The 20,895-nt window shown below is 38.5% G+C and overlaps 2 protein-coding genes across 3 annotated transcripts; one reads left to right on the top strand and one right to left on the bottom strand.

The window, feature by feature from the left end:
• On the bottom strand, positions 1–13,398 carry LOC132546055 (isocitrate dehydrogenase [NAD] subunit beta, mitochondrial-like). Its single transcript, XM_060209750.1, has 10 exons — positions 13,330–13,398; positions 12,941–13,000; positions 12,449–12,597; positions 12,035–12,175; positions 11,471–11,603; positions 10,152–10,285; positions 9,316–9,418; positions 8,115–8,261; positions 7,254–7,409; positions 1–694 (listed from the first exon to the last, which is right to left on the bottom strand). The coding sequence occupies exons 1-10, from the start codon at positions 13,396–13,398 to the stop codon at positions 617–619; spliced, it is 1,170 nt and encodes a 389-aa protein (XP_060065733.1). The 3' UTR covers positions 1–616.
• A 267-nt stretch (positions 13,399–13,665) lies between these two features.
• LOC132546022 (uncharacterized) lies at positions 13,666–20,069 on the top strand. 2 transcript variants are annotated; one of them, XM_060209716.1, is made up of 5 exons: positions 13,666–13,771; positions 15,803–15,967; positions 16,109–16,205; positions 16,375–16,505; positions 17,790–20,069. In XM_060209716.1, the coding sequence occupies exons 1-5, from the start codon at positions 13,721–13,723 to the stop codon at positions 18,054–18,056; spliced, it is 711 nt and encodes a 236-aa protein (XP_060065699.1). In that variant the 5' UTR covers positions 13,666–13,720; the 3' UTR covers positions 18,057–20,069. The 2 variants fall into 2 exon arrangements, with proteins under 2 accessions (XP_060065699.1, XP_060065700.1); XM_060209717.1 differs by lacking the exon at positions 13,666–13,771 and adding an exon at positions 14,871–14,925.
• The last annotated feature ends 826 nt before the right edge of the window (positions 20,070–20,895 follow it).

The raw sequence follows: 20,895 nt of genomic DNA on the forward strand, positions 1-20,895 counted from the left end.
AATGGTCATCCCCTCAGGTAAAACTTGTTAATGGTCATCCCCTAAGGTAAGACTTGTTAATGGTCATCCCCTATGGTAAGACTTGTTAATGGTCACCCCTCAAAGTGAAATTCATAAATGGTCATCTCTCGAAGTGAAATTTATTAATGGTCATCCCTCAAGGTAAAATTCATTAATGGTCATCTCTCTTGGCAAAATTCATTAATGGTAATCCCTTTAGTGTAAAACACATAAACACACAGGTATAAGTATAGCTTACCGGGTATGTAACAACATCTCCAGGAAATCACCTGGTCCATTGTTACTCTTTAAACACAGCTTAAAAGGAGTTATTATCACATAAGCACATTACTGCCAAAATATAATATTACAGAAAACAACTTAACAAAGAATAAATATTTCCTTAATAAAATTTAGGATTTACAGAATAAACAACTTTATTGGGTGCTATTGTAAACATACAACAACAATGTTATCTGCAGTTTACTGGCCTAGCCAGTCGTTCCTTTCTGAACAACTCCAATGATAACAAATACTGATACTAAAACTGTATCCAGATCTTGAGAGGTAGATCAACCTTGACCTATAATAAACGTCCTTGACCTAATTTGTTGGCCTACATCTGGAGATGGTCGATGACAGCATGTGTGAAGTCACTGGTAGACGAGTAGCCGCCCATGTCTTTTGTTCTAATCTGAAAAAAGAAATGATGAAATTTATTTGTATGCAGTAATTAAAAATCTTTCTTGAAGGGTTTAAAGCCCAACACAGTTTTTCAACATTGACCACTCTGCAAGTGTTTCGCTGACTTTATGAACAATAACACCGACCTCTGCACATTCAATGGCATACCTTTTCTTATAGCTCATATCATCTGCAGACTAACTCTAGTTTAATCAAACAAGTTAATTAGGTGCAATACAGTCCCCCACTGACACGCTGCCTCACCAAGTGAACCCAAAGTATTAACGTTCCAGTGATTAGTTGTGTAGAAGATAGGGTCCAGACAATTTTTTTTCATTAATGTCGGTCAAGTCAAAATTTGAGTCAAAGTGATCTAAATTTTCATACTCAACACAACATCTCACCAAGGTTAAGCCATTTCTGTAGTATAAAGTTCCCATGATTAAAAGTGTGGAAGATAGTGCCTAGACAAGTTTTTTCTTTGATGTAGGTCTAAGGTCAAAATGTAGATCAGAGTGACCTACTTTTGATATGCCATACACTACCTTGCCAAGGTGAAGCAATTTCCCAAGTATTAAGTTCCTGTGATTAGATGTGTAGAAGATTTGGGCTGAACAAGATAGAACATGAAGGGCAGGAGGAAGGATGAGCAATAGGCCATTCAATGAAATAAACTTGGTAGCCTTCATCACAGCATGTTACAGAATCAATATCTGTAACCTGGTAATTTAGGCTATGGATGGGAAGTTATTTAAAAATTTTAACACATTTGACCCCATGACCTTGAAAGTGAGATGGAATCACGAATTTAAACAAACCTGGTAGCCCCCAATCACAGCAAGCTAATGGCCAAACAAAAACACCCTGAACTGGTAATTAGTTGTGGAAAAGAAGAATTTGTGTAAAGCCAGACAGATAATGGATGCTGCACAAAAGCATAAATTCGCTTGTCCTCAAGACAGGTGTAGCAAAGATAAAGATCATCATTTCATTTGGAAAATGTTTTAAGCTTACTCTCCTTGAGCGATAACCTCTTTAAATTTGATCTGTTAATTGCTGACCCTGAATACAAGGACCCTAGCACCTCTTGATGAATCTGGAGAGTGTGATCTCCGAGACTTAGACCAACTCTGAATAAAAGGACCCTAGCACCCTTGATGAATCTGGTGAGTGTGATCTCCGAGACTTAGACTGACCCTGAATACAAGGACCCTAGCACATCTTGATGAATCTGGAGATAGTGACGTCTATGGTTGACCCATGATATAAAGATTCGACATATGTGTAAAGATTGTAAGCTTTATGGACTCAGAGAGAGTAACCTCTACTATGTATCGAAAATCATTTCTTTGACCTTCAGATAACTTTACCAATACTGATCTCTGCAATTCCCCATAATTAAACACTTTAGGGTAATCTCTGAGATCTTAGATGATAATTACATGTACCTCTATGATCCATATAACATGACTTTTGATGATTCATGATAATATAACACCCTCCCTCACCTGTGATGAAGTGCGATATAGCACCCACCCACACCTGTGATGAAGTTTGATATAGCACCCTCCCTCACCTGTGATGAAGCTTGATATAGCACCCTTCCACACCTGTGATGAAGTTTGATATAGCACCCTCCCTCACCTGTGATGAAGTTTGATATAGCACAGCTACCTGGCCTGTGATGAAGCTTGATATAGCACCCTTCCACACCTGTGATGAAGCTTGATATAGCACCCTTCCACACCTGTGATGAAGTTTGATATAGCACCCTTCCACACCTGTTGTGAAGTTTGATATAGCACCCTTCCACACCTGTTGTGAAGTTTGATATAGCACCCTCCCTCACCTGTGATGAAGTTTGATATAGCACCCTCCCTCACCTGTGATGAAGTTTGATATAACACCCTCCCTCACCTGTGATGAAGTGCGATATAGCACCCACCCACACCTGTGATGAAGTTTGATATAGCACCCTTCCACACCTGTGATGAAGTTTGATATAGCACCCTCCCTCACCTGTGATGAAGCTTGATATAGCACCCTCCCTCACCTGTGATGAAGTTTGATATAGCACCCTTCCACACCTGTTGTGAAGTTTGATATAGCACCCTTCCACACCTGTGATGAAGTTTGATATAGCACCCTCCCTCACCTGTGATGAAGTTTGATATAGCACCCTTCCACACCTGTGATGAAGTTTGATATAGCACCCTTCCACACCTGTGATGAAGTTTGATATAGCACCCTTCCACACCTGTGATGAAGTTTGATATAGCACCCTTCCACACCTGTTGTGAAGTTTGATATAGCACCCTTCCACACCTGTGATGAAGTTTGATATAGCACCCTTCCACACCTGTGATGAAGTTTGATATAGCACCCTTCCACACCTGTTGTGAAGTTTGATATAGCACCCTTCCACACCTGTGATGAAGTTTGATATAGCACCCTTCCACACCTGTTGTGAAGTTTGATATAGCACCCTTCCACACCTGTGATGAAGTTTGATATAGCACAGCTACCTGGCCTGTGATGAAGTTTGATATAGCACCCTTCCACACCTGTGATGAAGTTTGATATAGCACAGCTACCTGGCCTGTGATGAAGTTTGATATAGCACCCTTCCACACCTGTGATGAAGTTTGATATAGCACCCTTCCACACCTGTGATGAAGTTTGATATAGCACCCTTCCACACCTGTGATGAAGTTTGATATAGCACCCTCCCTCACCTGTGATGAAGTTTGATATAGCACCCTTCCACACCTGTAATGAAGTTTGATATAGCACCCTCCCTCACCTGTGATGAAGTTTGATATAGCACAGCTACCTGGCCTGTGATGAAGTTTGATATAGCACCCTTCCACACCTGTGATGAAGTTTGATATATCACCCTCCCTCACCTGTGATGAAGTTTGATATAGCACAGCTACCTGGCCTGTGATGAAGTTTGATATAGCACCCTTCCACACCTGTTGTGAAGTTTGATATAGCACCCTTCCACACCTGTGATGAAGTTTGATATAGCACCCTTCCACACCTGTGATGAAGTTTGATATAGCACCCTCCCTCACCTGTGATGAAGTTTGATATAGCACCCTTCCACACCTGTAATGAAGTTTGATATAGCACCCTCCCTCACCTGTGATGAAGTTTGATATAGCACCCTTCCACACCTGTTGTGAAGTTTGATATAGCACCCTTCCACACCTGTGATGAAGTTTGATATAGCACCCTTCCACACCTGTGATGAAGTTTGATATAGCACCCTTCCACACCTGTGATGAAGTTTGATATAGCACCCTTCCACACCTGTGATGAAGTTTGATATAGCACCCTCCCTCACCTGTAATGAAGTTTGATATAGCACCCTCCCTCACCTGTGATGAAGTTTGATATAGCACAGCTACCTGGCCTGTGATGAAGTTTGATATAGCACCCTTCCACACCTGTGATGAAGTTTGATATATCACCCTCCCTCACCTGTGATGAAGTTTGATATAGCACAGCTACCTGGCCTGTGATGAAGTTTGATATAGCACCCTTCCACACCTGTTGTGAAGTTTGATATAGCACCCTTCCACACCTGTGATGAAGTTTGATATAGCACCCTTCCACACCTGTGATGAAGTTTGATATAGCACCCTCCCTCACCTGTGATGAAGTTTGATATAGCACCCTTCCACACCTGTAATGAAGTTTGATATAGCACCCTCCCTCACCTGTGATGAAGTTTGATATAGCACCCTTCCACACCTGTTGTGAAGTTTGATATAGCACCCTTCCACACCTGTGATGAAGTTTGATATAGCACCCTTCCACACCTGTGATGAAGTTTGATATAGCACCCTTCCACACCTGTGATGAAGTTTGATATAGCACCCTTCCACACCTGTGATGAAGTTTGATATAGCACCCTCCCTCACCTGTAATGAAGTTTGATATAGCACCCTCCCTCACCTGTGATGAAGTTTGATATAGCACAGCTACCTGGCCTGTGATGAAGTTTGATATAGCACCCTTCCACACCTGTGATGAAGTTTGATATATCACCCTCCCTCACCTGTGATGAAGTTTGATATAGCACAGCTACCTGGCCTGTGATGAAGTTTGATATAGCACCCTTCCACACCTGTTGTGAAGTTTGATATAGCACCCTTCCACACCTGTGATGAAGTTTGATATAGCACCCTTCCACACCTGTGATGAAGTTTGATATAGCACCCTCCCTCACCTGTGATGAAGTTTGATATAGCACCCTTCCACACCTGTAATGAAGTTTGATATAGCACCCTCCCTCACCTGTGATGAAGTTTGATATAGCACCCTTCCACACCTGTTGTGAAGTTTGATATAGCACCCTTCCACACCTGTGATGAAGTTAAATATAGCACCCTTCCACACCTGTTGTGAAGTTTGATATAGCACCCTTCCACACCTGTGATGAAGTTTGATATAGCACCCTTCCACACCTGTGATGAAGTTTGATATAGCACAGCTACCTGGCCTGTAATGAAGTTTTATATAGCACCCTCCCTCACCTGTGATGAAGTTTGATATAGCACCCTTCCACACCTGTGATGAAGTTTGATACAGCACCCTTCCACACCTGTGATGAAGTTTGATATAGCACCCTTCCACACCTGTTGTGAAGTTTGATATAGCACCCTTCCACACCTGTGATGAAGTTTGATAAAGCACCCTTCCACACCTGTGATGAAGTTTGATATAGCACCCTTCCACACCTGTTGTGAAGTTTGATATAGCACCCTTCCACACCTGTGATGAAGTTTGATATAGCACCCTTCCACACCTGTGATGAAGTTTGATATAGCACCCTTCCACACCTGTGATGAAGTTTGATATAGCACCCTTCCACACCTGTTGTGAAGTTTGATATAGCACCCTTCCACACCTGTGATGAAGTTTGATATAGCACCCTTCCACACCTGTGATGATGTTTGATATAGCACCCTTCCACACCTGTTGTGAAGTTTGATATAGCACCCTTCCACACCTGTGATGAAGTTTGATATAGCACCCTTCCACACCTGTGATGAAGTTTGATATAGCACCCTTCCACACCTGTTGTGAAGTTTGATATAGCACCCTTCCACACCTGTGATGAAGTTTGATATAGCACCCTTCCACACCTGTGATGAAGTTTGATATAGCACCCTTCCACACCTGTGATGAAGTTTGATATAGCACCCTTCCACACCTGTGATGAAGTTTGATATAGCACCCTTCCACACCTGTGATGAAGTTTGATATAGCACCCTTCCACACCTGTGATGAAGTTTGATATAGCACCCTCCCTCACCTGTGATGAAGTTTGATATAGCACCCTTCCACACCTGTTGTGAAGTTTGATATAGCACCCTTCCACACCTGTGATGAAGTTTGATATAGCACCCTTCCACACCTGTGATGAAGTTTGATATAGCACCCTTCCACACCTGTTGTGAAGTTTGATATAGCACCCTTCCACACCTGTGATGAAGTTTGATATAGCACCCTTCCACACCTGTTGTGAAGTTTGATATAGCACCCTTCCACACCTGTGATGAAGTTTGATATAGCACAGCTACCTGGCCTGTGATGAAGTTTGATATAGCACCCTTCCACACCTGTGATGAAGTTTGATATAGCACAGCTACCTGGCCTGTGATGAAGTTTGATATAGCACCCTTCCACACCTGTGATGAAGTTTGATATAGCACCCTTCCACACCTGTGATGAAGTTTGATATAGCACCCTCCCTCACCTGTGATGAAGTTTGATATAGCACAGCTACCTGGCCTGTGATGAAGTTTGATATAGCACCCTTCCACACCTGTGATGAAGTTTGATATAGCACCCTTCCACACCTGTGATGAAGTTTGATATAGCACCCTTCCACACCTGTGATAAAGTTTGATATAGCACCCTCCCTCACCTGTGATGAAGTTTGATATAGCACCCTTCCACACCTGTAATGAAGTTTGATATAGCACCCTCCCTCACCTGTGATGAAGTTTGATATAGCACCCTTCCACACCTGTTGTGAAGTTTGATATAGCACCCTTCCACACCTGTGATGAAGTTTGATATAGCACCCTTCCACACCTGTGATGATGTTTGATATAGCACCCTTCCACACCTGTTGTGAAGTTTGATATAGCACCCTTCCACACCTGTGATGAAGTTTGATATAGCACCCTTCCACACCTGTGATGAAGTTTGATATAGCACCCTTCCACACCTGTTGTGAAGTTTGATATAGCACCCTCCCTCACCTGTGATGAAGTTTGATATAGCACCCTTCCACACCTGTGATGAAGTTTGATATAGCACCCTTCCACACCTGTGATGAAGTTTGATATAGCACCCTTCCACACCTGTGATGAAGTTTGATATAGCACCCTCCCTCACCTGTGATGAAGTTTGATATAGCAACCTCCCACACCTGTGATGAAGTTTGATATAGCACAGCTACCTGGCCTGTGATGAAGTTTGATATAACACATCTACCTTCCCTATGATGAAGTTTGAAATAGCACCCTCCAAGACCTCTTATGACCTACCTTGCCAGCTTTGATCACCCTTGTGATAGCATCTTGTATAATCTTTGCGTGGTACTCCAAGTGCATGTGTTTCAGCATGTTACAGCCACTCAGTAACACAGCTGTAGGGTTGGCAATGTTCTTACCAACGGCCTCTGCATAGGCATGACGTGCCCCCTGTAAATACAGCTTATCTCATTGGTCGGTAAGCTATGTACCATTTAATGTGATTGGTTGAAGTGTGTGTTTCCTTTCTTCGACACAATCTTAAGAAAACTCAAAGAATTCTTTTTATGTCATGAAATTGTGATATTCCATGTTGTAATAAAATACATCATTAAATGGAAAATTTAATTCAAACAATTGAAACAGTGAGGTATAAGTCGTTACATTGTAATAACACTGAGCATGATGTTGGGTATAATTCCTTAATACAGTACAAAACAGACAGAATGATCACTGAAATAGCAATCATGGATGTAAGGATGATTTGATGACTTTTCATTAAAATGTTTGAAATTCAGTTCAAATGTAAAACATTAACATAAGACCAATATTGACAGGACGTCAATAGGTCACCTGTGTATTTTAGATCAGACAATCTTATAAAAACAAATATGGTTTTACTTTATCAGCAACCTTTACAACTCACTGTATTTACCAACTAGTAAGTCCATGCCTGTTAATAAGCCCACTCATATCTATATTGCTGCTTTTGCTACAAATGCTATTTCATCTTCGTGTAAGAAACCAAACCCTGGGGTCAGAAGTAATGTGTTAGCCCTTGTGTTTACAAAGTATAAGTGACTTGTGACTATATACATATATGTACAAGTAAGTGTCAACCACAGCTTTACAGAATAAGATCAATTACAATCTCACCTGCTCAAAGATGGCAACATCATTACTGAAGCACTCTCCGGGGACAATTCCAGCGCCTCCCACAAGTCCTGCAGCTAAGTTATCAACAATGTTACCGTAGAGATTAGGCATCACCATCACATCAAACTGATGAGGGTTGGATACAAGCTGTCAACAAAATCACCAGATATTACTTACAACAGAATCAGACGAAAGCATAAGTGTTGGCTCCATTTCTTAGGTTGTCTATCTGTTATATAAATGTTACAGGGCCTGATATCAGATCAGAAACTTAGATCTGCCTGATGAGATTTTTGAAGCTTGTTCTATCAGCTGCAGAATGACAAAGACTATACAAAAGATTTCATACCAGCCACACTAATCTGTGTATCTATATGTCATATGTATATTGACAACTGATTCTGTTGAACCTTACCATATAGAGTGTATAGGAGGTCATAGAAGGTCACACACATACCCCCTTTATTAACTTCACAGTATTTGTTTGGCCCACATTTTGAGTATTTTAGGAGAAATTTTTTTTACTTGAGTGTCCTGATGAAGCCCATCTGTTGACATTAATATTAATTACTGCAAGCTTGTTGCGATTGTCATCCTACTTAACTTATATAACAGATGTAGTATCTGAGGTCTGAACTGACACCAGGCCCTGTAACATGTATATGTATCACATGTAGTGTATGATGTCAGACCTGAAATCAGGCCCTGTGACATGTATATATCAGATGTAGTGTCTCATGTCTTAACTGCCACCAGACCCTGTAACATGTATATATCAACTGACATCATGCCCTGTAACATGTATACCAGATGCAGTGTCTGTTGATTGTCCTGACATCAGGCCTAGTAAAATGTATACAACAAGTGTAGTAAGGAATGTCTGACCTGATATCAGGCCATGTAATATGTATACCAGATGCAGTGTCTGATGTGTGACCTGACATCAGGCCCTTAACATGTATACCAGATGCAGTGTCTGATGTGTGACCTGACATCAGGCCCTCTAACATGTATACAACAGATTTAATGTCATGTCTGATCTGACATCAGGTGTTTTAACTATATAATCCAACTGACTCAATGTCCTATAACAGGTTTACAACAGATTAAGACTTGAATGTTTGACCTTACATAAGGCCCTGTAACATGTACATACCAAATGCAGTGTATCTGTCAAACATATCGTTGTGTCCTATCTTACCTGCATGCAGCAGTTGTCGATGATCATGGTCTCAAACTTTATCTTAGGGTAGTATTGTGCTACTTCCTCACAACACTTCAGGAACAGGCCATCACCCAGCTTCCTGTGAAACAATGGATACTGTCAGATATACTTTGGTTCATGAGTTACCATAGCAGCATTCTTATGGCTGTCATATAAACTCATCATCTGTACTATGAATACTACTGACGAAGCTTCACATCCTACTCTACTATTTTAGCATGTGAGAAACAAATATCTATGGCATCTACAATGCTGCCCTTTGTAGGGAAAGTAGCCATTATATTTTGTAAGATTCCAGATCACTCCTTCCAAACCTAATAAATGCTATAACCAAACATGTAATCCACATTGAACCTGTAGAGTTTGTTACAATAAATCCATGCCCGATGTTGGTGTACTATTCTCTATAAATGTGTAATTCTTTTTATGATAACATGGAAATATATAAATCCTCAGAGAATTTCATTTTAGCAAACATTTATTTTCAAGCATAAGAGTAGACAAATCTATACGAATCCTACCAAGTAAGGGGAGATAAATCCACAAGAATAATTCATATCAGGTAAGGGGAGATAAATCCACAAGAATCACTAATATTGCATAAGGGTGTGGTGGGGTTATCAACCAGAATCATGCATATCAGGGTAATTATCACAATTATCACTCCTATCAGGAAAGGGGAGATAAATCAAGTTGAATCACTTCTATGAGAAAATGGGAGATAAATCCTCCAAAATCACTTGTCCCCACTCCCTGTATTGACTGATATAATGTTGAATTTGTGTACTGTTCATCAGTATACACTGACTTACATGATGTTGGCTTTGTGTACAGCTGTCACCTTTTGTCTGTTATTCCGAGTAGCATAATCAAAAGCAAACTTAGCAATCCGTTTAGACTTCATCCTTGTTACAACTTTTAAACACTCTACCACTCCAGTGACGCTCTGAAAGCAAAACAAAGTTAGACTTGAACTGTCATCCTGAGAATAACTAATCCCCTCTCCCCAACCCCCTTCCACAGATGCAAAGAGTTGGTACAAGCAATGGATTATGATGTATGATGTTAAATTTCCATCCACTTATCCCATTCCCTTGCCATGCCCAAACATCAGAAACGAAAAGTGGCCTTTGGACCATTAAATACAAAAATGATGCTAAAGGAGGGAAATGTAATTGATAAGAAAGTAAATTAAAACATGTTGTTTTATGATATGTACATTGGTCAAGTAACAATACCTCCATTTTGACCAATCAGGAAACTCCATTATGTTTCCATAGTAACAATTATGTAAACATCTGATGTGTTAAATCATAGCCTTTGGTATGTTACCCAGTTCAACCAAATTTAAATATAAATGTGTTCCAAGGAATCATGAACTCTGGGTCATCACACACAAATCCACATATGGCCAATAACATTTTTGTATTGTTTTGGTAAAACTGGCTCCCAAGTTTAGATAAAAATGTCTGGCCAAGATCCTCCTAATCTGAGGTCTTTTTTGGTTACCATGGAAACCATATGACACTGAATGGTTTTGAATAGTAAAATTGTAATTACCATTCTTCAAAATCTGTATATTTCAATTTCCAGCATAATCAGTCAATATTTAAACTTCAACAAATCAAAACCTGTCTTTAGGTTCCCGTAGTAACAGTTCTGGAAACACCTGATATGTGAAAATATAGGCTTTGATTAGTTTCTCTAGTTGACAAAGTTTCATTAAAATTGATCTAAGGACTGATCAGCTAAGAGTCAGTACTCAAAAAACCTATGTAGAATGACCTGGTTACCATGGCAACAAAAATTTCTGGAAAAAAATTCTGTATGCACAACTACATAATATTACAGTGTCTAACATTGCTGCAAAGTTTCTATGAAACTGGTTCACAAGTTTAAGAGGAGTTATCTGGACAAGATTTGCAGACAACAGACTTCCAGACAGGGTGATTTCAGTATACCCAAGGATGCAGAAAAATAATGTTAAAATAAGTGAACCCAGAACACCTGGATCAGTTAAATATGATGAAGAGATTCTCTCTCTATATGTTAGATAGTGTCCTTTGTGACTCATATAAACAGTCCATTGCTGACACTACACAGTCAGTGATGAACTACATGGGATACATACCTCATGCTCTAGTGCACTATATTCTCCTTCTGTTTGTTCACGAATGATGACAAAGTCAAGATTCTTGTGACGGGTTTTGAAACCGGGTAAACTTTTGATGACAACAACATTAGCAAAAAGATCCAACTCTGCCCTGTTCAAATGAAACAGATTATTTCATCATTGGTAACAAAAGACTACATTATGATAGATCTCAAAAGTCAAAATAGCTTACAATTTCAGGTAATGTCATTATAAAACTCACCGATAACAGAGGTCATAGATTCCTCACAGAAAGATTAGAGACCTGACAAGTGAACCGATTTAACAGACACAAAAGATGTAATAAGATTACTTTTGGTTTTTACTTCACATGAACTTCACACCGAGTGTCTGGACAACACCTCTAAATAATCTCCCTTTCATTTGATCTTAATGTTGAAGGTCTGGAGGGCAACCCTCAACATTCTCCAACACATCGGTTCTTCATGTTGAGGGTCCAGAGAACACCTCTCAACATTCTCCAACTCACCTGTTCTTCATGTTGAGGGCCTTGAGGACAATCCTGAATGTTATTCTACTCACCTAATCTTCATATTGAGGGTCTGGAGCACACCCCCTTTGAAGTTGGATGGTGTTGTAATGATTCCCTTGAGCCCGACTCCATTACGCTTGAATGAATCCACCACTGTGCTGATGCTGGCACTTTGGGACGGCTGCACCTCACTACATAGTAAAATGATGCCTTTAGTGATTCAGCTATTTACAGTCACTATGTGACAAAAATGTTTTTCATCATGAATGCATGCATGAATGAATGTCATAAGTCCATATTTTGTAAACCCATCATATTTTGAAAATAGGATTCAATGTGCAAAACATCCTATCAAATTCACAAATACATACATACGATGGGAACAGATAATCAGATTGTAATGCCCAAAAATAGAAATGAGTTAAAAATGGGAAAAAAATATATTGATAAAGAAAAAATATTACCTAATGAAATATTCTTCAAACTCTACAGGAGCTCCAGCTGCCTGGAATACATCACGGACACTGCCCATGAGGTGTGGTCCTACCCCATCCCCTGGAACCAGGGTTACCTTTTGTTTCCCATCAGGATGTGAAACAGGCTCTGAGACAGACTGTAATCAGGAGTCATAATTGGCTCTCATAATATAAACATACAAATATGAAAGCAACATAGTATACTTTGAAGTGGATAATTTTGTGGCAAGTATGATATTTTGGTTTTTAACATTTATTTCTGAAATTTATATATGTTTAATAAAATCCAGATTTGGAAGACATAAACTATTATAAACTAATAGGAACTTATCGTGAAACCCCTACTGTATGCTTTATCCTCCAAACAATGAAACATTCAAGTCATTAACCAATAATCTAATTGAAAAAAAAGAATTTTCAGTTTGTAGTAATGAAAGTTTACAGACCGAGAGACCGCAATACAGCTAAAATTGAACTTACCAGGGCCTGGTGGGTTGGTGTGGAGCTTTGAAAATCTCTGCTCTGACACTGTTGGGTTGTCTGAAATATCGTTAAAATGACTAGGTATAATCCATTTGATTATCATTCTTTCAAATGCTAACAGCGACCAAAATTGGCAGCTGTTCAGATATACATAAGGGTTTTACTATTTTCTATCGTGAATTACAGTTTTAACATCAAATGATTTGTAAAAGGGCACACTTTATGCGAAAAGTGCGGAAGTTCTGCTCAGCAACAATCAACACGTGGGTTTTGACATGTGAATGAGAGAAATAGGCCAACACCACCGATATTTTTCCTGTATTCATGAATGGGATTTATATTGGAATTACAATTCTGTAACTACAAAATTGTTATGGAATACCTACACATGCCACAGAGCGCGGTATATGTTTACAGAGCTTGGAGAAAGCCGACCTTGTCAAGGAGGATGCCATCCTTATTATGACGTCACAGAGGGATTTTCCAACAACCGAATGTGAGTATTTTCTCGCTTGAGAAAAGTGCCGAGGGTTCCCGATTGTATCAAACTCCCAACAGCCGGGGGAGGTATCGTTGGTATGAGCACTTGTCGATTCACTTTTAAAATATAACAGTGCATTTTTTGCATTGATTAGTTTTATACAAATATATTAATTAAGAAGATGATGTAATTTAATCAAAATATTTTGGCGGATACTTGAGGGAAAAACATAATGGTAACTTGGTACAATGAACCCTCTATCTCAAGATAAGTGATTTGGAGTTGGACACGACGAGATGAATAGGATTTTAAGATCATCTCTGTCAAAATTCAGGACATTGACATGCGTAATTATATGTTTCTCAATTTTCACATTTATGTCCAAAATGCATTACATATCACCGCGTCTCTTTAACTGGCTGTTCTTTGCTTGTAAAGACACTCGGTGCGTGACAATTTTTAACCTACTGCTGTAAGTGTGACTTTGGGGCATCTTGGTTTCACTCTAGTTCCTCTCTTCAAACCGACAGCTCAGATTATTCAAGAATCACATATCTGTACTTTACTTATGAAAGTATTTAAAACCATACAATTAAACTGATAATTTCAGTCTCATTTTAAAACCAACAAAGTCAATAAAAATGTAAATATCAACAACATCATATATATGAATATTGGCATTTAATATGATTATTTTAGTGTCGGACATTTTCTGTCTACCATATAATAGGCCAGAATGTGACCATTCATGTCAAAGTAGACTCCCTTATGTATAGTGATGGTGCTTCTAAATCAAGCATACTGAGTATTAGCGGGTACCAGCACCCACAAGCTGTAACACAGTAATGATTTATAAAGATGGTGCTGTTTGGTGTTAGTTTGGAAAAAAGTTCAATTTTCTAAACTGTTTTTAAAATAAATATGCCATCATAATGACAATACTCAGTATGCTGAGGTATTGTGCAAAATATTGGTCAATTATTAGCAGTATGCTGAGGTATTGTACAAAATGTAGGTCAATTGTTAGAAGTATGCTGAGGTATTGTACAAAATGTAGGTCAATTATTAGCAGTATGCTGAGGTATTGTACAAAATGTAGGTCAGTTATTTGGTAGAAGATCACCAATGTGTAGTAATACACATGTATCATCTGTATTTGTGTGAAGTTCATTAAAATTCTGTAAGGAACGACGCTGCTAGAGCTTTGAAGATTTTCTATTAATAAGTACTGGTGACCTTGACCCAACTTACCTGAAATTCACACTTATCCAAGATAATTTGATGTTTTGTGAGTGTGTGGTTTGATGAATACTCCAAAGAATGAAATCTCTGAAGTGCTGTTGATTTTCAGAAAGTAGTAACAGTGTCCTTGACCCAAAATCCATGAAAATTGAGCTTGTATGAGATATTTTAATGTTTCAGAAGAGTGTGAGTTTTTAAGTTTGATCAGAATCCCTCAAAGAGTGATTGCACTAGAGCACTGATGATTTTTCTTAAAATAGTAAGTGACCTTGACCCAACAACCCTGCTTTGTTAATATGTGAAGTTTAATGATAATCCTTCAAGAAATGAAGCTTCTAAAGTACTGGCAATGATTTTCTATAGATAGTAAGAGACCTTGACCTTGACCCAACAACCTTGAAACTTAAAGGTGACGGAGATATTTCAATACTTTTTAAGTGAGTAAAGTTTGATGAGAGTCCTTCAACGAATGAGGCCACTAGAGCACTGACAAACTTATCACAGATGTAGGTACAGACAGAGGGATGGACAGACTTTGAGGTCGTGGGAGGTGGCATTGATCAGAAACAATTAATTTTTTTGTGATTTATTTTGTCATGTTAGATAAAAGTAAGTACAATTTTAGAATGGCCCCATAGGTTGTAGCTTTCAATGGTAGCAAGCTTTGGATTCTTTGCTCCTGGAAGTGTCAGTTGTGTTACCTACATGTTAGTGTTACCAATATGTTTTTTTGTTATGTTTTGGTCTGTGCAGATTTGCTTTTTAGTCTTTGGGGCATGAGGATACAAGGAAGGGGCAGATTCAGAGCTTTTATAGAACATTTTCACTTCAATGTATTAGTTTTGTGTTGATGGATAATGTATATTTCAGCTCCTTTGTTTTTTCCAAACTTGAAGATTTTGTTTTTATCTTATTTTTTTTAAAAATCTGAATCAACCCTTGATCTTAACTTTTTGGGATGCCAAATACTGGAAGCTGAAGATTTAGTCACAAGAGAGGAAATGCACTGTTTGTTTCACAGCTATTCTTTTGATGTCCTTATGACATTATCTGTACACTTTTTTATCTTGCTTATCTAAGTAAAAAACAGTTATAGCTAATTTTCAAACCTAGTTATTACTTGTACTTCAATACAGGTGTCACATCCACCCAAATACAGTCAACAATATGTCCACACTACCAGTGTCCAGTACAGCAGTCAGTTGGGAGGCAAGGTGACTGACTACAGTCGCTTTCCAGTGCCAGAACTTAAGGACCTTCCTGAAGACGTAAGGGACCGGCTAACTGAAGTAGAGGAGAAGGTTAGTACAAACTTTTAAACACTTGATGTGGAGCCTAACAAAGGCTAATTTAAACAAAATCACTGAGTTTTGATACATATGCAGCTACAAGCTCTATAGCCGAAAATGGATCTATCTATCAATATTATATTTTCTTTCCAGTCTGGTTTCATGCCAAATGTCTTCAATGCGTTGTCCTATCGACCTGATGATCTACGATGCTTCATGAACTATTATGATGTTGTGATGGGTGACCGAGGTAAGATCTTCCTGGATTTATTATGTTATTGACTACTTTTTATGTGGTATCGAAGGAAGTTTGTACCTCAAAAGGATGGAGGCAGTTTTAAGGTGGAAAAAAAGAGAGAAAAAAACAGGTTTTTTGACTAGACCATGCATGTTCTGATTAGGCTAACTGCTGCTTGTAGGTAATTTGACAAAGGCAGACAAGGAAATGATCATTGTGGCAACATCCTCTGAAAATGGTTGTTTGTACTGCATAATAGCCCACGGAGCACTGCACAGGATCTACTCTAAAAACCCACACCAAGCGGACCAGGTATGTATACCATGATAGCCTATAAGCTCTGCAGTGGATCTACTCTAAAAATCCTACACCAAGTGGACCAGGTATGTATACCATGATAGCCTATAAGCTCTGCAGTGGATCTACTCTAAAAATCCACACCAGGTGTTTATACCTCCTAACCTAACAGTTTATACCAGTAACTGTTTACACCTCACATGTTAGCCTACAAGCACTGCAATGGATCTACTCTAAAAACCCACACCAAGCGGACCTACTCTAAAAATCCACACCAGGTGTTTATACCTCCTACAATAGTCTGTTGAGAAATGCACCTGATCTACCACTAAAAATCCCACTCCAAGCGGACCAGGTATGTATAGGTGTTTATACCTCCTACAATAGCCTATTGAGAAATGCACCTGATCTACCACTAAAAATCCCACTCCAAGCGGACCAGGTATGTATAGGTGTTTATACCTCCTACAATAGCCTATTGAGAAATGCACCTGATCTACCACTAAAAATCCACACTAAGCAGACCAGGTATGTATACCATGATAGTTTACAAGCACTGCAGTGGATCTACTCTAAAAGTCCACACCAGGTGTTTATACCTCCTACAATAGTCTGTTGAGAAATGCACCTGATCTACCACTAAAAATCCCACTCCAAGCGGACCAGGTATGTATAGGTGTTTATACCTCCTACAATAGCCTATTGAGAAATGCACCTGATCTACCACTAAAAATCCCACTCCAAGCGGACCAGGTATGTATAGGTGTTTATACCTCCTACAATAGCCTATTGAGAAATGCACCTGATCTACCACTAAAAATCCACACTAAGCAGACCAGGTATGTATACCATGATAGTTTACAAGCACTGCAGTGGATCTACTCTAAAAGTCCACACCAGGTGTTTATACCTCCTACGATAGTCTGTTGAGAAATGCACCTGATCTACCACTAAAAATCCACACTAAGCAGACCAGGTATGTATAACTATTTATACCTCACATAATAGCCCATTGAACAACACTCCAAATCTGGTCCAAAAACCCATGCCAAGCAGACCAGGTATGTATGGTTATCTTTAAATATGATTTTCCTGGTGCTAAAGTGTGACTAGTAAGATAGAGTAAAGGAAAATTTTTCAGTATGTTGAACCTTATTGACAAATAATGTATAGAGGAACTTTTCTGACCTTAGTGACATTTTGGATATTTTAGGGGATTTCTTAAACTGAACAAAATGTTTAGGACAGTTTCTAATAAATTCCATTGATGTGGCAAAGAAAATGTTTTGGGTTCTTTAGTTGGCAGCAAACTGGAAGACGTCTGACATTGATGCCCGACAGTATGCTATACTGGACTTCGCTCAGGACCTCTGTCACTGTCGCCCCCTGTCAGAGGAAAAATTTGAAAACCTGTATAAACATGGCCTCACTAAGGATGATGCTTGGGATATCGGTGCTGTTGTTGCACTGTTTGCCTTATCTAATCGTATGGCCTACCTCACTAACATGAAGCCTAACAAGGAATTCTATCTGATGGGCAGAGTGAAGCGGGAAAAAAAGGCCTAGATCAACATTCATGGTGTGGTAAAACATCATCACTGCGTAACACATGGATAATGGTGGAAGAATTTCTGAGACCAACGCCAGTTGAAGTTTAATTTTAGGAAAATCATGTCTTGTATAAAATGCGAAATGTTGTTAAAGAACAGTTGTCTCACTACTAAACCAATAACTTAATGCTCAAAAAATGTTTGCAATACATTTGATTAAATTACATGGGTAGTCTTTCTGGGAATTATGACATAATCAGTACCAGGTATTTTCTGATATATCTGGTATCATCATTCAAAGTTATCTCATCCATTTAGATGTACATGTAGTTAGCTTTTCTTAATCAGTTTATATCAGTTTGTATTCTCCCTAATAAAGGAGTACACTGTCACAGAATTCTATTCACACTTGAGGAAGCTCAATCTCACAGTAATTGTATTCACTAAGAAATGTAAAGAAGATTACTCTCACAGTAATTGTATGCATTCATTTAGAAAATGCTACGAATGGAGCTTACTTCACAGTAAATGTAGTCATTAAGAAGTGCTAAGAGGGGAGCTTACTCTCAGCAGTTGTCTTCATTAAGATACACTAAGAAGGAAGCTTATACTCACAGAAATTGTATTTACTGAGAAGCATGGAGAAGAGAGCTTACACTCACAGTAATGGCATGCACAAAAAAGGGAGAGAACTCGCTCTCACAAAAATTGTATTCACAAATTTCACAGCAAATTTTATTCAGTAAAAAGCACCAAGAAGGGAGTTAACTCTTACAGTAGTTGTATTCACTCCGCAGGGAGCTCAATCTCACAGTAAGCATATACACTAAGTAGTTGTATTTACTCCTTAGGGAGCTCACTCTCACATAAAGCATATACACTAACAAGGGAGCTTACTTTCACAGCATTTGTATTCACTCCGCAGGGAGCTCAATCTCACAGTAAGCATATACACTAAGAAGGGGGCTACAGTAGTTGTATTCACTCCGCAGGGAGCTCAATCTCACAGTAAGCATATACACTAAGAAGGGGGCTTACTCTCACAGTATTTGTATTCACTCCGCAGGGAGCTCACTCTCACAGTAACTGAATTCACGAAGAAGGAAGATCACACATTCAGACGTTATACTCACTACAAGAGAGTTCACTTTCACAGAAATTGTATTCACTCCATAGTGAACTCACAGAAACTGTATCCTTTGTAAAATTGAGCTCACTCTTACAGAATAGTATTTGATTTTGTGGATAAGCTATTATGCCAACAACAGAGAACTGAGATAAAGCTATGGCATTTACATGGATTAGCTATTTTACAACACTGTTGTTGTCTTGGTAACTCACTATACAAAAATATGAACGAATGATAAGATTTCTTGATAAGTCGGTATGTTCTTTGGTGTTAATCGTTTTTTTTTTTATTTAATACATGTTTTATATAAGAAAACAATCAAACAGGGTATATATTGCAATTTACTTTATTTGATGAAAAACGAAAGTGTAACCAAAGTAAAATAAAAAAACTTGTGATATTGTTCTACATTAAAAGGAGGTAGCTAGACTTATTTGTGTGTAAATTTTTAAGGAATAGTTTTCTGTAAATGTACACAAGATATTTGAACAGTAAATTACATCCAAATAGATAGATTTTATACAGCCCTTCAGTTGTTGACATTTGTCTCTGTGAACTTGCTTATTTTGAGTTGTCTACCATGAGCTTTGTTTTACATTTTATAGTCAGTGTGCACTAGTCTTTTGAATGTTTTCCTTACGCGCTTCTTAATAACTTAAGTTGAAAATTTAATATCAATTTTAGATATGCTTTGTATTTTAAAATGCTTGTGTTATTTGTTTGGAACTAAAACTATATTTATACAAAATGCAGCATTAAGTTTGCTTAGTATTTAACATTTATTAACAGTTGGTTGTCACTGAATTCTGTGACGGTTTTCCGATGCTATACATACAGTTGTTATATATTTTTGTATCCAGATTAATCGTGGTTACATTAAAACATATCCGAATAACTAAATACAGTTGTTTGTGGTTTTTGTAATTGAATTAAGTCAACTTTTTAGGTTACCTTAAACAGAGTCAAAAATATTCTTCTCAAATCCTAAGTATGTTAGAATCAAGTGCTCTTGTAAATTTCATGACCCCAGATCTCACATTTCCCCCTTGAGATGGGGTTAAGTTTACTTTAGTTTATAGAGGAAAATAACTTTTTTTGAACATTATTATTTTCTATAGGAAATAGTCCAACCCTGGATAGAATTATTAGTTTAAGTTGACAACTTAATGAGATGCACATACTGACCTCGGCTGACCCCCAGGGGCTGATGGGCAGGGCGAAAAGTGGGTCAAATTGACTGAATTTTCAAAGATGTTCTACTGTTCCTGGGTGGAAAATTTTATATAGGAAAATTCAAGTCTTTAGTGAATTTTTTTTATTCGAATTTGGTTAGAAGCTTGGGACTGCACTTAATGTATACACAATTTACATTTTTGTTATATGAATAGTTAAAGTTATATTACTTTTCTTAACAAAATCATTTCTGTGACATGTTACAAGAACCATTGTGACTTAGGTGAGCGTAAGGCCCTTGGGCCTCAAGTTTTTTTTTAAATATTCAAAATTCCATTTCAAGCAGGGTCATGTTGTTTGGCTAGTGGCATACTAGGCTGAGGTCTGTCAAATTCATTCAAACAAATGGCCTTGACCCACATTCATGGTTAGACGGGTAAAATTTTGAAAACTCTTAAAGCAACTTCTAACAACCAAAAGTCAGTGTCACAGTACCATCCTACTGAGAACTACCACATCAAGTTTGTTCAAATGAATGACTCACACCAATTTT

Source organism: Ylistrum balloti, unplaced genomic scaffold (genome assembly GCF_031769215.1).
Source record: "Ylistrum balloti isolate Yb309-2 unplaced genomic scaffold, AGI_CSIRO_Ybal_v1 Utg369874, whole genome shotgun sequence".
Lineage (NCBI taxonomy): Eukaryota > Metazoa > Mollusca > Bivalvia > Pectinida > Pectinidae > Ylistrum > Ylistrum balloti.

Excerpts from the sequence above, each read along its gene's own strand:
- LOC132546022 (XM_060209716.1), top strand. The coding sequence starts at position 13,721 with ATGAATAGGATTTTAAGATCATCTCTGTCAAAATTCAGGACATTGACA. Across the intron at positions 15,968-16,108 it reads TAACTGAAGTAGAGGAGAAG|TCTGGTTTCATGCCAAATGT; the intron begins GTTAGTACAAAC and ends TTTTCTTTCCAG. Across the intron at positions 16,206-16,374 it reads TGTTGTGATGGGTGACCGAG|GTAATTTGACAAAGGCAGAC; the intron begins GTAAGATCTTCC and ends TGCTGCTTGTAG.
- LOC132546055 (XM_060209750.1), bottom strand. The coding sequence starts at position 13,398 with ATGGCATCCTCCTTGACAAGGTCGGCTTTCTCCAAGCTCTGTAAACAT. Across the intron at positions 12,598-12,940 it reads CACCAACCCACCAGGCCCTG|TCTGTCTCAGAGCCTGTTTC; the intron begins GTAAGTTCAATT and ends TCCTGATTACAG. Across the intron at positions 10,286-11,470 it reads ATAGTGCACTAGAGCATGAG|AGCGTCACTGGAGTGGTAGA; the intron begins GTATGTATCCCA and ends TTTTGCTTTCAG.